This window comes from Rattus rattus, chromosome 1 (assembly GCF_011064425.1).
Source record: "Rattus rattus isolate New Zealand chromosome 1, Rrattus_CSIRO_v1, whole genome shotgun sequence".
Taxonomy (NCBI): domain Eukaryota; kingdom Metazoa; phylum Chordata; class Mammalia; order Rodentia; family Muridae; genus Rattus; species Rattus rattus.
Window position 1 is genome coordinate 16,193,750 of NC_046154.1, and position 15,793 is coordinate 16,209,542.

Genomic DNA, 15,793 nt, shown 5'->3' on the forward strand with positions numbered 1-15,793 from the left:
AGGTCCTGAGTTCAATTCCCAGCAACCACATGGTGACTTTTAAGGGGTTGGGGATTTAGGTCAGTGGTAGAGCGCTTGCCTAGCAAGCGCAAGGCCCTGGGTTCGGTCCCCAGCTCCGGAAAAAAAAAGAAAAGAAAAAAGAAAAAGAATTAACAACATGTAAAACACATCAAGACCCAAATAAAACCCAAACTCTTTGGAAATCGTTAAAAGTGCAAAAAATCATGAAGAAACAATACCGGATGTTGCCTATGGTCTGTTTACTCTGAGGAAGTGAGTTTGAACAGCCTAATAAGAAATGCAGGGCTTCCGTGATTGGTCTAATCTAACCAATCATGACTTTTGGGGTTTAAATGAAGTGCAGTTAACATTCCCTGAGCTTTAGTTACATAGTCATTTCCTGCTGGAAGTCACCTTTCCTCTCTCGTGGCCCCTTCCTAGTTTCCTGGCATTTGCCCTCCGCCAACCCCAGAGAGATGGAGTGTGTGTGTGTGTGTGCGCGCGCGCATGTGTGTGTGTGCACGCATGTGTATGTGTGCATGTGTGTGTATGTGTGTGCGTGCATGTGTGTGTGTGTGTGTGTGTGTGTGTGTGTGTGTGTGTGTTAGAAGCTACAACCCACACAGAGAGATGAGCCTTGCTGTTTGCCTTTCTGGGAACAAGCTAGGCTCTCACTTAATAGAAGATTTTCCAGATCCATCCATTTCATTTTTCTTTATGGCTGAATAAAATTCCTCTGTTGATTCGACCAAAGATTTCTACTCAGGGTCAGAGGGAAGCCCAACACAGGCCTGTGTGCGCCATCTAGTGGTGCGGTGTGTATGCGCGTGCTGTGCCTGTGTGCATACATGCATGCAAGCACGTGTGTCTGTGTCTATGTGTGTGTCTATATGTATCTCTGTGTGTCTGTGTCTGTGTGTGTCTGTGTGTGTCTTTGTGTGACTGTGTGTATCTATGTGTGTCTGTGTGACTGTATCTATGTGTGTGTGTGTCTGTGTTTGTGACTGTGTGTGTGTGTGTCTGTGTCTGTCTGTGTGACTGTGTGTGTGTGTCTATGTGTATCTGTGTGACTGTATCTGTGTTTGTGTGTCTGTGTGTCTTTGTGTGTGTGTGTGTGTGTGTGTCTGTGTGACTGTATCTGTGTGTGTGTGTGTGTGTCTGTGTGACTGTCTGTGTATGTATGTGTGACTGTGTGTGTGTGTGTCTGTGTGTGTGTGTCTGTGTGTGTGTGTCTGTGTCTGTGTGTGTCTGTGTGTGTGTGTCTATCTCTGTCTGTGTCTGTGTGTGTATGTGTCTATGTGTATCTGTGTGACTGTGTCTGTGTGTGTGTCTTAATTATCTGGGTGGGGCAGGGCCTACCCTTTGTCTTGTTTATGCCAAGCCTGTGACAGGGTATGACAGTCAGCAGTCACCAGGTAGTTAAGTTTGTTTGGACAAAATTCACAGGCGCACACAAAAGTATTTACAGTCTGCCTTCCTTCCCTCTACGCAGCCGAAGCTGACGCAGGATAATCACGGAATCATTGCTAATATCTTTATGTGGTGCACCAGGCATTGTCTGAGCACTTGAGTCTATTAGCTTATAAAATCTCTTTGCAGCCCTGTAAAGTCAGGGCTAGCATGACCATGCTAACAGAACTAAAAGCTGAGACAGGACTAGGCATGGCATAGTGGCACACCTTTCCTCCCAGTATGTGAGAGAGGCCAAGGCAGAGGCCGAGGCCGAGGCAGAGGCAGAGGCCGAGGCAGAGGCAGAGGCAGAGGCAGAGGCAGAGGCAGAGGCAGAGGCAGAGAGGCAGAGGCCGAGGCAGAGGCAGAGGCAGAGCCCAAGGCAGAGGCCAAGGCAGATGCTGAGGCAGAGCCCGAGGCAGAGGCAGAGGCAGAGGCAGAGGCAGAGGCCGAGGCAGAGGCAGAGGCAGAGGCAGAGAGGCAGAGGCAGAGAGGCAGAGGCAGAGGCAGAGGCAGAGGCAGAGGCAGAGGCAGAGGCAGAGGCAGAGGGAGAGGCAGAGGCAGAGGCAGAGGCAGAGAGGCAGAGGCAGAGAGGCAGAGGCAGAGGCAGAGGCAGAGGCAGAGGCAGAGGCAGAGGCAGAGGCAGAGGCAGAGAGAGGCAGAGGCAGAGGCAGAGGGAGAGGGAGAGGGAGAGGGAGAGGAGAGGAGAGGCAGAGAGGCAGAGAGGCAGAGGCAGAGAGGAGAGAGCAGCAGAGGCAGAGGCAGAGAGGCAGAGAGGCAGAGGCAGAGGCAGCAGAGAGGCAGAGGCAGAGGCAGAAGCAGAAGCAGAGGCAGAAGAAGACACAGAGGCAGAGGCAGAGACGGAGGCAGAGAGGCAGAGGAGAGGGGCAGAGGCAGAGGCAGATGGAGAGGCAGGGGCAGAGGCAGAGGCAGAGACATAGACAGAGGAAGAGAGCACAGAGGCAGAGCAGAGGCAGAGGGACAGAAGTAGAAAGGCCGAGGCAGAGGCAGAGAGGCAGAGGCAGAGGCAGAGCCAGAGGCAGAGGCAGAGGCAGAGGCAGAGGCAGAGGCAGAGAGGCAGAGAGGCAGAGAGGAGAGGCAGAGAGGCAGAGAGAGGCAGAGAGGCAGAGAGGCAGAGAGGCAGAGAGGCAGAGAGGCAGAGAGGCGCAGAGGCAGAGGCAGAGGCAGAGGCAGAGGCAGAGGCAGAGAGGATCTCTGTGAGTTTGAGGCCACCATGAACTACCTACCAAGTTCTAGGCCAGCCAGAGCTACATAGGGAATAAAGAAAGCCTGTCTTAAAAAAGAAAAAACAAAATAAAACAAACAAACAAAAAACAGCCCTAAGACAGGACCCAGGTCTTATGCCTGCATAACCTGGACATGGCAGGGACCAGATGTGGCAGACATTCCCCCAAAAAGACAGGCCACACAGGATAGATTCCAGCATGTTCTCTCTCAATCTCTTTCTCAATCTCTCTCTCTCTATATATAGATAGATAGATAGATAGATAGATAGATAGATAGATAGATAGATATAGATATAGATATAGATATATATCTCCGTGCGTGTGGGGGGGAGATGCTAATGTGGGGGTGTGCACGTGTCTGTGTGTGCATTCAGGTGTGTACACATAAAGGCCAGAGGTTGAAGCCAGGTACACCCATCCATCCCCAGTCTGATTTCTCAAGACAGGGTTTCTCTGTATAGCGTCCTAGAACGTCTTATAGACAAGGGTGACCTCGAAGTTGGGGTTAAAGGTATGTACCACTGCACCCATCTTAGGTGTCTTTTCTCAGTCGCGCTCCGCTTTCATTTTTTGACAGGATCTCTTAATGATCCTGAAGGTCGTGGTCCAGCTAAACTGACTGGCCAGTGAGCTTCACGGACCACCCGTCCCCAGTCCCCAGGGCTGCAGTTACCGGCACGTGCCATTCTACCAGGCTTTGTGACACGGGTGCTGGAGATCTGAACTCAGGTCCTCATGCTTGCATAGTAGGCTCTTTACCAACAGTGACAACTCTCCAGTGCCCAGACTCCAGCTTCTGACATCAGCTCCTTCAGCCTTGTGATGGGAGCCAGATACCTGAGGCAGGGCTTGGGTGAAGCTCTACCCCAAGCCATCCCCAAGGCCCTAAGCCAGCAAGCCCGGCTCTCCTGTTCTTGATTTCCTCACGTGCAAAGCGAGAACTGTATGGGGACATCCATCAGAGTGCTGTGAGGCTCTACAGAAGGAGCCAGCATCGAGAATGTGTCTGAGGCACTGGCAGATGAGTCCAGCCTTCTGACATTGCAATTCAATACTGTCACTGACAGAATTCATGTGTAAGAACTACACTATAAAAAAACACAAAATAATGATGGTGATGCTGGTGATGGTGATGCTGATGATGGTGATGGTGATGCTGCTGATGGTGGTGGTAGTGGTGATGATGATGGTGATGGGTGGTGGTGATGATGGTGATGATGGTAATGATGATATCATGGGACAGCAAAGGAACTTGCCCCCAAACCTTAACTCCCTGAGTTCAATCACTGGGGCCTATAGGATGAAAGGAGAGTGCCAAGTCCTAAATATTGTCCTTTGAGCTCCACATGCGCACTGTTCCCTACACAAGGAAAAGGTTACAGCCTGTATCACTCTCTTGAACTCCGCTTGACAACTAGCTGTGATGCCTGATGAAAAACCCCAGGGCTGGTCTACTTATGGCTGCGAGTTCCAAAGACAGGAGGAGCCCATTAAGGGGAAAGGTATCCCTGGGGCAGCTGGGCCTCTATACCTTTGTCATCAGCAAGACAAGATCATGTGATGATCTCTGCACAGATTTGAGAAATACCCATGTGTCTTGGAGCTGGGCTGTTGCCCTCTGACTTTGTGCTCCTTCCTCCCACAGATCAATGCTCTTCAAAAAGGCTATAGCCAGGTGCTGAGTCAGACCCTGGCAGAGCGCAACACGGAAATCGAATCCCTGAAGAGCGAGGGCGAGAACTTAAAGAGAGACCAGGCCATCACATCAGGTGAGCTCTTAGGAGTCAGCTCTCTGAGTCAGGCTTAGGAGGCACTAACTTCACCACCCACTCCTGTGGCCTGAGCAGACATCACCAATCGATTGCCACACTTTGCTCTCTGAGCTTGGACAGAGCCTCAGAGTTCTCAGCAACCCTCAGGACATGCCTCCGGGATCTTCCCCAGAAGTGAGCTCACCAGCCAGCTTTAGCACAGGCACTACCTCCATAGTCAATGTTTGAGTGAATGCCAACCCTTAGCTAGAGCCCATCTCACCAGGGAGGACAAGGACACTGAGTGGCCTGTAGTCCTGAGAACCATTTCCTTGACTGCTCTTGGCCCTTAGTGAAAACAATTTGCTAACTGGTCAACTGAGGTAGTTCAACGCCAAAGACTGTGGGAGGGGGGACAGTTAATCATGGTCCATCTTGCTAGCCACAGAGGTTACTTAGCCTGGATCCATCCATACGACAGGCAGACAGGTAAGTAGTCAAGCGTGTCTGAGGGACAGCAATGCTGTAAAGACAGTAAAATGGGGCAACATGGTAGTGAAGGGATTGAGGAGTTAGGACAGGGATATCACATGCGCAAACAGAAGGCACCCTCTAGGAATGGTGTTCTGCTAGCAGCAAGCACGTGCAAAGGTCCTGGGGAAGGAATCACCTAGCTCTGTTGAAGAAGCAACAGGTAAGTATATCTCAGGGAAAGAGGGATTGTGAGACAGATGAAGGGTCAGAGGAGAAGAGAGGGCCAGATCCTGCAGGGGACTGTCTCCTAAGAATGCTGAGTCGCCATACTTAGATGGGATATTTGAAGCTGAGAACAATGTATCTAAAGACTAGAAGAGGACAGAGGCATTAGGAGAAAGGGAAGAGCGTCAAAATTTCTGAAACAGAGGTCTGGGGAAGCAGCTCAGTCAGAAAGTACTTACCATGCAAGCAAGAGGATGTAAGTTTGATCCCCAGAACTCACGTAAAAAGTCAGCACTTATCATTGCCAGCACTGGGGAAGCAGTGGCCGGAGGATTCCTGGAGCTCATTGGCCAGCCATTCTGGGTAATGGATGTGCTCTGGGCTCTGTGAAAGACCCTATCTCAAAAACAAACACCACCACCATGGTGGAGAGAGACCGAAGAAAAGTCAGATACCAATCCTGAGCCTGGCAACTTGCAGAAGGAACGTCTCTCCTCCCCAGGAAGAGTTTCTGCGTGTAAGAAATAGCCACACAACGTTGGTCCCAGCCCCATTCCAGCCCCTGGGGTCCTTGGACCACGCACCTTCCTCAGTGCCATGGGGTCTCCCCAGTGGCCGACTGTGACAGCAGTGGTAGCGGTGATCCTCACTGTGTCTTTGGCCTCTGTCCTGACTTTGTTTAAAACAGGGATGGTGACATCGTTACAGAAAGACGTGTCAGCGCGCAACGAGCAAGTTCAGCAGCTGCAGGAGGAGGTAAATCAACTGAGAATCCAGAACAAGGAGAAGGAGTACCAGCTGGAAGCCCTGACCTCCAGGGTGAGTTTCCGGGCGCCATCTCCTCGGGGCTCAGGAAACGGTCACGTGACGCACCCCTCTTCACTTCTCTTGTGCCTTGACTTTGAACTCTACAGCCTTCCTTCCACATTGTGGGGTCCAGGAACATAAGGAGAGTCCTGAAATGTCCTCCTAGAAAGACTAACAAAGATCCGAGTTCCCCCATGGCTTTTCTTTTCTTTCTTAAGACTTATTTTCATTTGAATTGTGTGTGCCTGTGCATGAGCGTGTACCTGTGAGTGCAGCACCTGTGGAGGCCAGAAGAGGGCGCAAGATCCCCTCGAATTGGAGTTAAAGGTGTTTGTGAGCTGCTGTGTGGGTACTGGGAACTGAACGTGGGTCCTCTAGGAGAACAGCCAGTGTTCTTAAGCACTGAGCCATCTCTCCACCTCCTTCTCTGCGGTTACCAGAGAGGGAGAGCAGTGGGAACCAGGATCAGAATCAACACAGTACAGAGGCTAACTCAGCAAACACACCCACTATGTTCATATAATAAGTAAGCACTTGGGAGGCTGGGGCAGGAAGATCCAGAGTTCAAGGCCAGCCTGTGCTACACGAGCCTGTTTCAAAAAAAAAAAAAAAAAAAAGTAGGAGGCTGGGGAGGTAAAGTACCTACTATGCAAGCATGAGGACTAAATTGGGGTGCTCCACAGCTCTCAGGAAGCAGAGAGCAGGCAGGAAGTGAGTCAAAGCCCATCCCCAGTAACACAGTCAAACCATCGTACTAAGGAGATGGAGAGAGAGTCCTTAAGCCTTCAGATTCGCTGCCGGGATCCAGCCACTGGCTTCAGAGTGCACTCTGCCCTAGTTTCATTTCTGTTGCTGAGATAAAATATCCTGACCCCTCCCCCACCCCCCAAAAGTCCTTCTCTGAGGGGCATCAAGGCAGAAACTTGAAGCATCATGTCCATAGTCGAGTGCAAAAAGAGAATAATCCTACAGATCCCTGCTTGCTTATCCTCCCTCACACCGCTCAAGATTGCTTGCCTAGGGAATGGTGCTGCCCACAATGGGCTGGGTCTTCTTACATCGATTAAAAATCACAGTGATCCCCTCTGTGATGTGCACACGGGCCAACCTAATACAGATAATTCCTCACTGTATTCCCAGGTTATTCTAAGTTTTGTGGAATTGAAAGTTAAAATCAAACAGCACACATTCTTAACTGGAACCAAAGCGCACCTCTTAGTGAGGGTACATTTCCCTCCCCACTGCTGGGTGGTCATAGCCTTTGAAGTAACACAAAGTTCCCAGTGGCAACACACACGCTCTTTCACCCAGCTCTCCAAAGACAAGTTTTTCTCGTGATCCGGATTTCTGGCTTCTGAAAGGAAATTTCAGAGAGAGAGGCAGGAACCCAGAGGTCCTGAAGCATCTGTGTGCCTGTCAGAGACAAGCTGTCTCCCCTGCAGGAATGTGGGATGGAAACAGCACAAAGTTCTCTCAGAGCCGGCTGGGGCCCTGGGTACGCCCTCCCCCAGACACCTCCACATCACCAGCCCTGGCCCCTTTCTCTCCTCAGTGTTCAAAGCTGAAAGAAGATCTGAGAAAGGAAGAGGCTCAGAAGGATCGCAGGGAGGCTCAGGAGAAAGAGCTGAAACTGTGCAGAAGTGTAAGTTGAATGTCCTCATCCGCGAGCGCGCCTCCGTGAGCGCGCCTCCGAGCAAGGCTCTGACCCGGACGTTCTTGGTGTGACCCAAGGCCCTCCTTAAAGCTCAAGGTTCTGGCTCTGCTGTTTGGGGGAGCCATGGGGCTCTCTCCTTGGGCTAGTTGCCTCTGTTTATCCCGTGGGTTCCCCCTGGACTGAGCAGAGAAGCCATACCTGCTGCTGAAATAGAAGTTCATTTGGCTTCCCCACCCTGGACCTTTGTTTACATAAATCTAAATTCTACTGTAATTTACGGTGTTGTGAACACAAGTATCTCCTGTTTAAGATTTATTTATTTACAGTAGGGTATTTTTTATGTAGTGTTCTGCCTGCATATATGCCTGTACGCCAGAAGAGGGCACCAAGATCTCACCACAGATGGCTGTGAGCCACCATGTGGTTGCTGGGAATTGAACTCAGGACCTCTGGAAGAGCAGTCAGTGCTCCTAACCACTGAGCCATCTCTCCAGCCCTCCTGTGTTTTTAACAACTGAGATTTTTATTACACTGGGTAAACATGAAAGAAAGAGAAAGGTTATTGGTTGCCTCAGAGAGACTGTGGCCAGAAAAATAACCACAAAGGGGCTTGAAGGATGGTTCAACAATTAATGCTATTGTAGAAGACCCTAGTTTGATTCCCAGCACCCATATCGTGTGACTCACAACCACCTGTAATTCCAGTTACAGCGTATCTGATGCCCTCTCCTGGTTTTGTTTTTTTTTTTTTTTTTTTTTTTTTTTTTGGTTCTTTTTTCGGAGCTGGGGACCGAACCAGGGCCTTGCGCTTCCTAGGCAAGCGCTCTACCACTGAGCTAAATCCCCAACCCCCCCTCTCCTGGTTTTAAAGGACATCCTGTACGTGTGCACAGACACACACACACACATACACACACACACAATTAAAAATAAACCTCTAAAAATTGCAATAAAAACATATTTCAATACCCCAATCCCTCTTGTTTCTGGTAACCAGGTTGCTCTGGGTTTGATTGAGAAGTCCTGTCTCTGGGTTTGATTGAGAGGTCCTGTCTCTGGCTTCTGACACTGGGACTCCAGGCCAGTTGCCATACCCATCAGCCTTTTACTTGGGTTCTAGGGATCCGAACTCCAGTTCTTCATGCTTGCACAGCAAACACTCAACCGCTGAACCATTCTCCCAAACCCTTCAAACCCCTTCTGTTGATTGTCTTTTCCAAGAAATTAATTATTTTCCTTTCTCAAGCATACTGAATATATTAATGGGGGTGGGAGTGGGGATCTATCTTGCCTACAAATTTAGAGCCAAAAAGGAGCTTAGCTGGCTGGTATAGATCCTGTCTGTATGAGCCCCAGGAATACGGGGGACCTGAGGAAGGGGAACCTTCCATTTAGGAGGTGTCTTGTCACTTAAACTTGAATTCTCTATGGTGCTTGCTTATTTATTTATTTATTTATTTAAGCAAATGCAAGAGATGGAGAAAGAAGTGAAGAAGCTCAGAGAGGAACTGAAGAAGAACTACACGGGTCAGAACGTCATCTCCAAGACGCTGCGAGAAAAGACCAAGGTGCGTGCTTCAAGGAAGCTTGCTTGTGTCCCTGACCACAAGAGACAAGCTCTCCCGGTGCAGCGTCCTGCTCCACCCACACAGCGCCCCCGTGTGGCCGATGCCTACATCTGCCACTCCTCACGGACGGGAGCAGGTAACCCTGAGCAAGATGCTCAGAATAAAACCGGTCTCCATGGGAGTCGCCCCTACCTGCAGACTTGCGTTACTCTCCTGTCCTGGGAAGTGTGGCATCCAGGGTGGCAACCACACAGGGCTATATAAATTTTTTAAAAAAAACTAAAATAAAATAAAAGTCAGGGCTGGGACAATGGCTCAGTGGGGAAATTGCCGGCTGTACAAGAATGGGAATCTAAACGTAGATCCCCAGAACCCATGTAAAATCCGTCTGTGGTGGCACATAGCTGTAACTCCAGCACTGGGGTGGATGGAGATTAGCAGAGCCAGGAGCCCTCTAACCAGTCAATGTAGAAGAATGAATGGGCTCCAGGTTCAGTGAGAGTCTCTGTCTTTAAAAAGACAAAAAAAAGTGGAGAGTAATAAAAAACTCAAAATCCCAATCTGGCTATGGGAGGGACTTATGAGGTCCCACCCCTAACTGAGAAGCTATTGGAAGTTGAGGGCTGCTGGGGAAAGAGTCAGTTTTCTTTGAGGATACAGTCTCTGAGAGGCTGTCTGTGCACCTACACTACAGGTCCACAGCCATGCACATAATTGGCAGCATTGAATGGACACACACACACAAAAAAAAATAAAATTAATATTTATAAAGGACAGTGGCCAAAAATCCTATCTATAAAATTTGCCCAGGAAAGAAGTCAATTGCCAGCTCCTGGAATAGCCAGAGATGAGATCTTGGTTGAGGAATTATCTAGGTCTAATTGGTCTGTGGGAGTTATCTTGATCATTAATTAGCATGAGAAGAACGAGCCCACTGTGGGTGGAACCATTCCCTAGGACGGTTCCCAAACTGTATAAAAAGAGAGAAATCTGAAGCTAAAGCGATGGCTCACGGGTAAAGGATGCTAGTTGCTCTTTCAGAAGACTTGAGTTCAATTCCTAGCATCCATATCAGGTGGATCACAACTGCCTGGGATTCTAGCTCACACACACACATTTTTAAAAAAAATTTTTTTTAGAGTAGAGAAACCTAACTGAATACCAAGCATCAGAGGGCAGCCTGCATACATTCCTCTCTGTTTCTGACTGTGGATACAATGTAGCTAGCTGCTTGAGATCTTGCCGTGGCCTCCCCTCCCCCAATAATGGACTATAATTTGGAAATGTAAGGCAAGTAAATCCTCCTTACTCCAGGTTGCTTCTGTCAAGGTATTATGTTAATTTTTTAATTATTATTTTAGTGTTTGGGTGTTTTGCCTGCATGTGTATCTGTGCACCATGTGTGTACAGTACCCAGGGAGCCCAGAAGAAGGAGTTGGATCCCCTGGAACTGGAGTTAGAGATGGGAAACAGAGACAGCACTCTGTGAGTTCAAGGACAGCCAGGGCTACATAGAGAAACCCTGGCTCCACATGCAAGCCTCCACGTGGGTTCTGGGAATTGAACCCCAGTCCTCTGCAAGAGCAGCCAGCACTCTGGGGTTGGGGATTTAGCTCAGTGGTAGAGCGCTTGCCTAGGAAGCGCAAGGCCCTGGGTTTGGTCCCCAGCTCCGGGGGAAAAAAAAAAAAAAAGAGCAGCCAGCACTCTTTTTTATAAAGATTTATTATTTATTATATATAAGCACACTGTAGCTGCCTTCAGACACACCAGAAGAGGACATCAGATCCCATTGCAGATGGTTGTGAGCCACCATGTGGTTGCTGGGAACTCAGGACCTCTGGAAGAGCAGCCAGTGCTCTCAACCACTGAGCCATCTTTCCAAAGTGCTGGGATTAAAGGCGTGTGACGCCATGCCATGCCCACTTCAGTGACAGTTTTCATTAATTATTCTCTCCTGTACTCCTTTGGAATTTTTTTCACTCATCTCCTCATCTAGTAAGAACAGCACAAAAGCTATTTCATGTCTTCCCCAAATCTGATATACTCCTTTTTATTTGTTTTATTTTCTTTTGTTTTTTGGAGCCAGGGTTTCTCCATGTAGCCCTGGCTGTCCTCGAACTCACAGAGTGCTGTCTCTGCTTCCCGTGCTGATTAAAGGTGTGTGCCACCACCACCCAGCAAGTTTTTACTCTTTCGCTATCCCACTCCCAGATGACACAATGGCCACCAGCATCCCCTTCACCATCACTGGCATGACACAAACTTATGTAATATTATCACCACTACCTACACCTCTGTCCACACTGACACCCCAAAGGGATCCCAAATGCCTTTGTACATTTAGTGTTCACACCCACAGGAACTGGGCCTTCCCTGCTTCCCCGGGTATCCATCCAGGATCCTCCTCCTCCTACTAAAATATATCCCTAAGGATGCTGATGGCCAAGTCTCTCAGGGGTGCGTGTGTGCGTATGTGCGTGTGTGCATGTTTCTGTGTGTATGTGTTACTCTCCTTTCTGGATCATATTTTGACTGTGCATTGATCTCTCCATTGACTGACCTCCCTAGCACTCTATAGACTATTGTTTTCCCTGTAAGTCTATTACCTAATTACTATTACTACCCGGTTGGTTATTATGTAGCCAGCCTCCCCTGCCCTTTGTTGAGGTTTCCTTTCCCTTTGACTCACAGTTTCTTTCATTAAGACTGGAGCCTGGGCTATGTACTGAAGGCAGAGAGAAGCTGCTGGAGGCCCGTGACTGAGGCAATGACTGCACTGGGTTGGTGGCCAGTTCTGAATGTGGAGATCAGAGTTGACTATGGCATTGCAACAGTCATTGCTGTCTGTTCTCTCAGCCCACTGGATCTGGAAGCTGTTGTATCCATTTGACAGATGAGGACGCAAAGGTTGAGGGAGCATCTCGGAGCAGAATAGTTTGTGTGAAAGCATACACTCAGAGAGGGGTAAAAACCATGCCAGAAGCCTCATTTACGGGACTCATCATTGCAGGCGACACCGCCTCTAGTCACACGTGACTAGAAATGGAAACTGAAATTAAATTCATTTTAAAATTCAAATCCTCCATAGTCATATTTAAAAATAAAATGGTATTTTTAAATTCAATTGAAAACCCACCCCCTCCACTGAGCCAGGGTGTGAATTTAAAACTCGGTGTCCCTAAGCACTTTGGTCATCTAGGGCTTATGGGAGGAAGCTGATTCAGACTCCCTTGCTCATGTCCGGGTGGGTCCCAGCAGCACCGTCAAGAATGCTCTAGAAGGAAATAAATTGGAGGAGAGGAGAGCAAAGGTCATCAGTGCCCAGCCCGAGATTGTATACAGGGTGGGGACCTAATAAACCTCTGAGGACTAAATCCACTCCTAAGTATCTCTTCTGTGTGGCAGCAATGGAGGGACAGGGCAGGCAGGACACTTAAGGACCAGGGCGGGGCTGGGCTGTGACTGAGGCTGGTTCTGCGGCTTTGAGCTTGGAAGAAGGGAGGAGAACATTCAGTTGGGGATACAGAGCAGGTCCAAGGCCAGGCACTGAATTCCCACCTCCTTAATTAGAGCTGGGAGGACCTGCAGGACAAGCATTGAGGACCAAAGCTGTGAGCAGGCTTCTCAGGCAGCCTGAGTCTGAGAGGCTCTTCGCTGCCCCACAGGGCTCTGGAGAAAGTGCTGGAGTGTACATTTGGGGTGCACCCCTCTCCAGACCCCAATAAGAGGCTTGCGAGGCTGCTTCAGCATGAAACCCCTTCCTTTAAAGACATACCCCTACCTCTAATACAGGCTAGAGCCGTGGTCCCCAGGGAAGTGGGACAGACAAGTCAGGAAGAGGAAGGGACGGATGTGGGAGGGAGCAGAGGGATAACGAGGAGTGAGTGTGTTCTAAATGCATTATAATCACGCATGAACAGGCCCTCCAGAAGCCTTTTCTGTCTCACATCTACTGATTTGGAAAAAGTGGTGGTGAATAGGGATGCAGTGCATCTGATGGCCAGCAGAGGGTAGCATTGAGCACTTTTAAGGGAGTAAGTAGCCACGCCCCAGACCCCCATCCCTTTCGAATGCCTTCCGCAAGTTCCATCTCTTTCAAAGTCTTGCTTGGCTGACCTCCCCGAGTGGTCCCCACTGATGACATATTCAGAACAGCCTTCCTAATAACAACATTTACGAAGCCCCCTGCGGACTCGGCATGAGAATAGTGGTCGGTGGTTTATCTTGCAGTTTTACAAGTAACAGCCAACAGTAACGCACCCAGAGCAGTTATAAAATCTCATCACTACTCCAAACACTCTTAACCCCACGGTAACTCAAGACAGTCCTGGTAACACTGCTCCCGCCCCCGCCCCCCTACCCCCCCACCCCCGTGAAACACCGAGTCACAGACCAACAAAACAACCCCCTGAAGTCACATGACCTAGTAGGGACTGCCCTCAGATTCAGGCTTGGGGTAGGTCTAACTCAGCCCAGCCCAGGGAGTAAAGAAAGCCTGGTGCTTGGCCCGGTGGGGGGGGGGGGCGCGAAGCCTCATTAGAGGGCTTCCTCACCAGACTCCCTGTAGACCCCTGCTCCGTGTGGGCTGCCCTGGGACACCCCCTACCTCCAACCATTGGATCTCACAGAGGGCTCTCCCCGAGGCTGCCTCACGGCCACTTTAGCAGCAGCTAGCACATGCTCTGATCATCCTTTCAGGTTGAAGAGAAGCTTCAGGAAGATTCCAGAAGGAAATTGCTTCAGCTGCAAGAAATGGGGAACAGAGAGAACCTCATTAAAATGAATTTGGAAAGGGCAGTAGGCCAGGTAGGAGCGTTCCGCAGCCCCCCTTGCTGGACCACGTTCCCCGGGGGTCTCCTACACCCAGGCAGCCAATTCCGGTGTCAGAGCGGGGTGGGGCGGAACAGGGTGTGATGCATTTATCCTGGTCTTTTCTCGGTGGTCATAAGGACATGCCTCTTCTTTAAATAAGAAAGCCGGGTTGGGGGTTTAGCTCAGTGGTAGAGAACTTGCCTAGCAAGTGCAAGGCCCTGGGTTCGGTCCCCAGCTCCGGAAAAAGAAAAAAAAAAGAAAGAAAGAAAGCCCTGAGTATATAAAGTCCATGCTAGACAGAGGTGATCCTGGTCAGGGTAGAGAGAGAGTCCTCCCCTGGCTGGGCAGGAGGGGAGAGCCAATGAAAAGCCAAGAGCAGAGGCCTAAGCAACCCAGGACATCCACTTGAGATTATTGTGGGAATCTCTGCCAACCCCCCACCTGGTGGTGCTCAAGACACTTTGTGTTCCGAGATGTTCGTGCTTCTGTGTCTGGGAGGGGCATCTACTCTACCACATAGCAGGGTCTCAGAAGGGCAGTTAGTCACCTCAAAAAAATACTAAAAACCATAATTCCATCTTGTCCTGCATCAAAGCCACACAATTTCTATTTCTATGGCAATCCAAGCCCTAACCAGGTTGTGTAATCAGGCTTGGTCCCCACACTCGGGACATGTGAGGTAGACTCCATCAAATGGTGCTGCTCATCGGACAGACTTTAAAGCTTGTCATCAAATAACCCATCACACTGTGATTTCTCTAGTAGGTCCTCAGTCCCTTGTCTGTCACATGGTCCCTGTGCTGACCCCTCATCTCCTTTGCTGTCTGGTAGAACACCCCCCCCTCCCGCCCACCAGTATACCTGAACTGAGTGCTTGTTCCATGCTTCTTGTCCAGAGACCTCCATTTCAGTTCCAAGCTCGGTCACCTAAAGGATCATGAGACAGCTCTATGCATAGACTCCAGGGGGAGGGAATCAGCCGTCCTCCTGCCTCCCGGCCTTCTCACTGTCTGTTTACCTCAAGGCCTGGCCCACCTACCTCAGCCCAGTCCACTGTCTCCAACTCCCAGCACAGCATCTAAACACCTGTCACCACATCCCTCACTATAAGCAGTCATCCCTGTATTCAGTCCCTCTGGTGGCGCCAGGGGCCCTCGCATGCAGGGCTTCCCCATATAACCAACCTCTTGGCTGGCTTGACCCTCCTTTGGCCGTGAAACCAGAGGATAGCTTGGAGCTCATGGCTTGAAAGTCTCCTGTATTGTCACTGTCTCTGTTTGCCCAGAGTTCTGAGTTCTGCGGACAGCTCTGTGACTTTGAACGTCATCTGGCGGCCCTCTGGGTCCCATTGAGAACATAGAGTCTTTAATGCCCACATCTGCCCAGGGAATCACAGGCTTAGGTCATGGGGTGCTGTGGGAGTAAATTCTCAACCAGGCTTCTCAGCCTCTGCTTCCTGGTGGAGTCTGGGGTACCTTAGACTTGGGATTCTCTAAGCTTTCCACACAGGGCCAGCCCTCCACCGCAAGCTAAAATCCCCAACCTATGGGAGGCACTGGTACCAGCTATAGGTCTGACAGATACAATTCCATATCCAAGTGCTCAGCAAACCCCCACTGAACGCTCATCCCATGCCCACACTGTGCTGGCTCCATAGACCTAGAAATGAATCACAATGGACAGAGAAGCTCTGGGATCGCTGATGTCCAAGGTGTCTGGGAACACACATGTGCTTTCTCCTCTCCCTGTCGCCAACGCCAAGAACATTTATTGGGGCTAACAGCCTCAATATCTACTTCACAGCCT

The 15,793-nt window shown here is 49.8% G+C and overlaps 1 protein-coding gene across 1 annotated transcript in view; it reads left to right on the forward strand.

Moving 5' to 3' along the window:
* Fhad1 (forkhead associated phosphopeptide binding domain 1) overlaps positions 1-15,793 on the forward strand; it is a 118,989-nt gene that overhangs the window by 39,467 nt on the left and 63,729 nt on the right. The window contains exons 7-11 of the mRNA XM_032895089.1: positions 4,342-4,465; positions 5,835-5,965; positions 7,506-7,595; positions 9,071-9,175; positions 13,874-13,981. Coding sequence (XP_032750980.1) covers positions 4,342-4,465; positions 5,835-5,965; positions 7,506-7,595; positions 9,071-9,175; positions 13,874-13,981 — 558 coding nt within the window. The remainder of the gene's footprint in view (positions 1-4,341; positions 4,466-5,834; positions 5,966-7,505; positions 7,596-9,070; positions 9,176-13,873; positions 13,982-15,793) is intronic.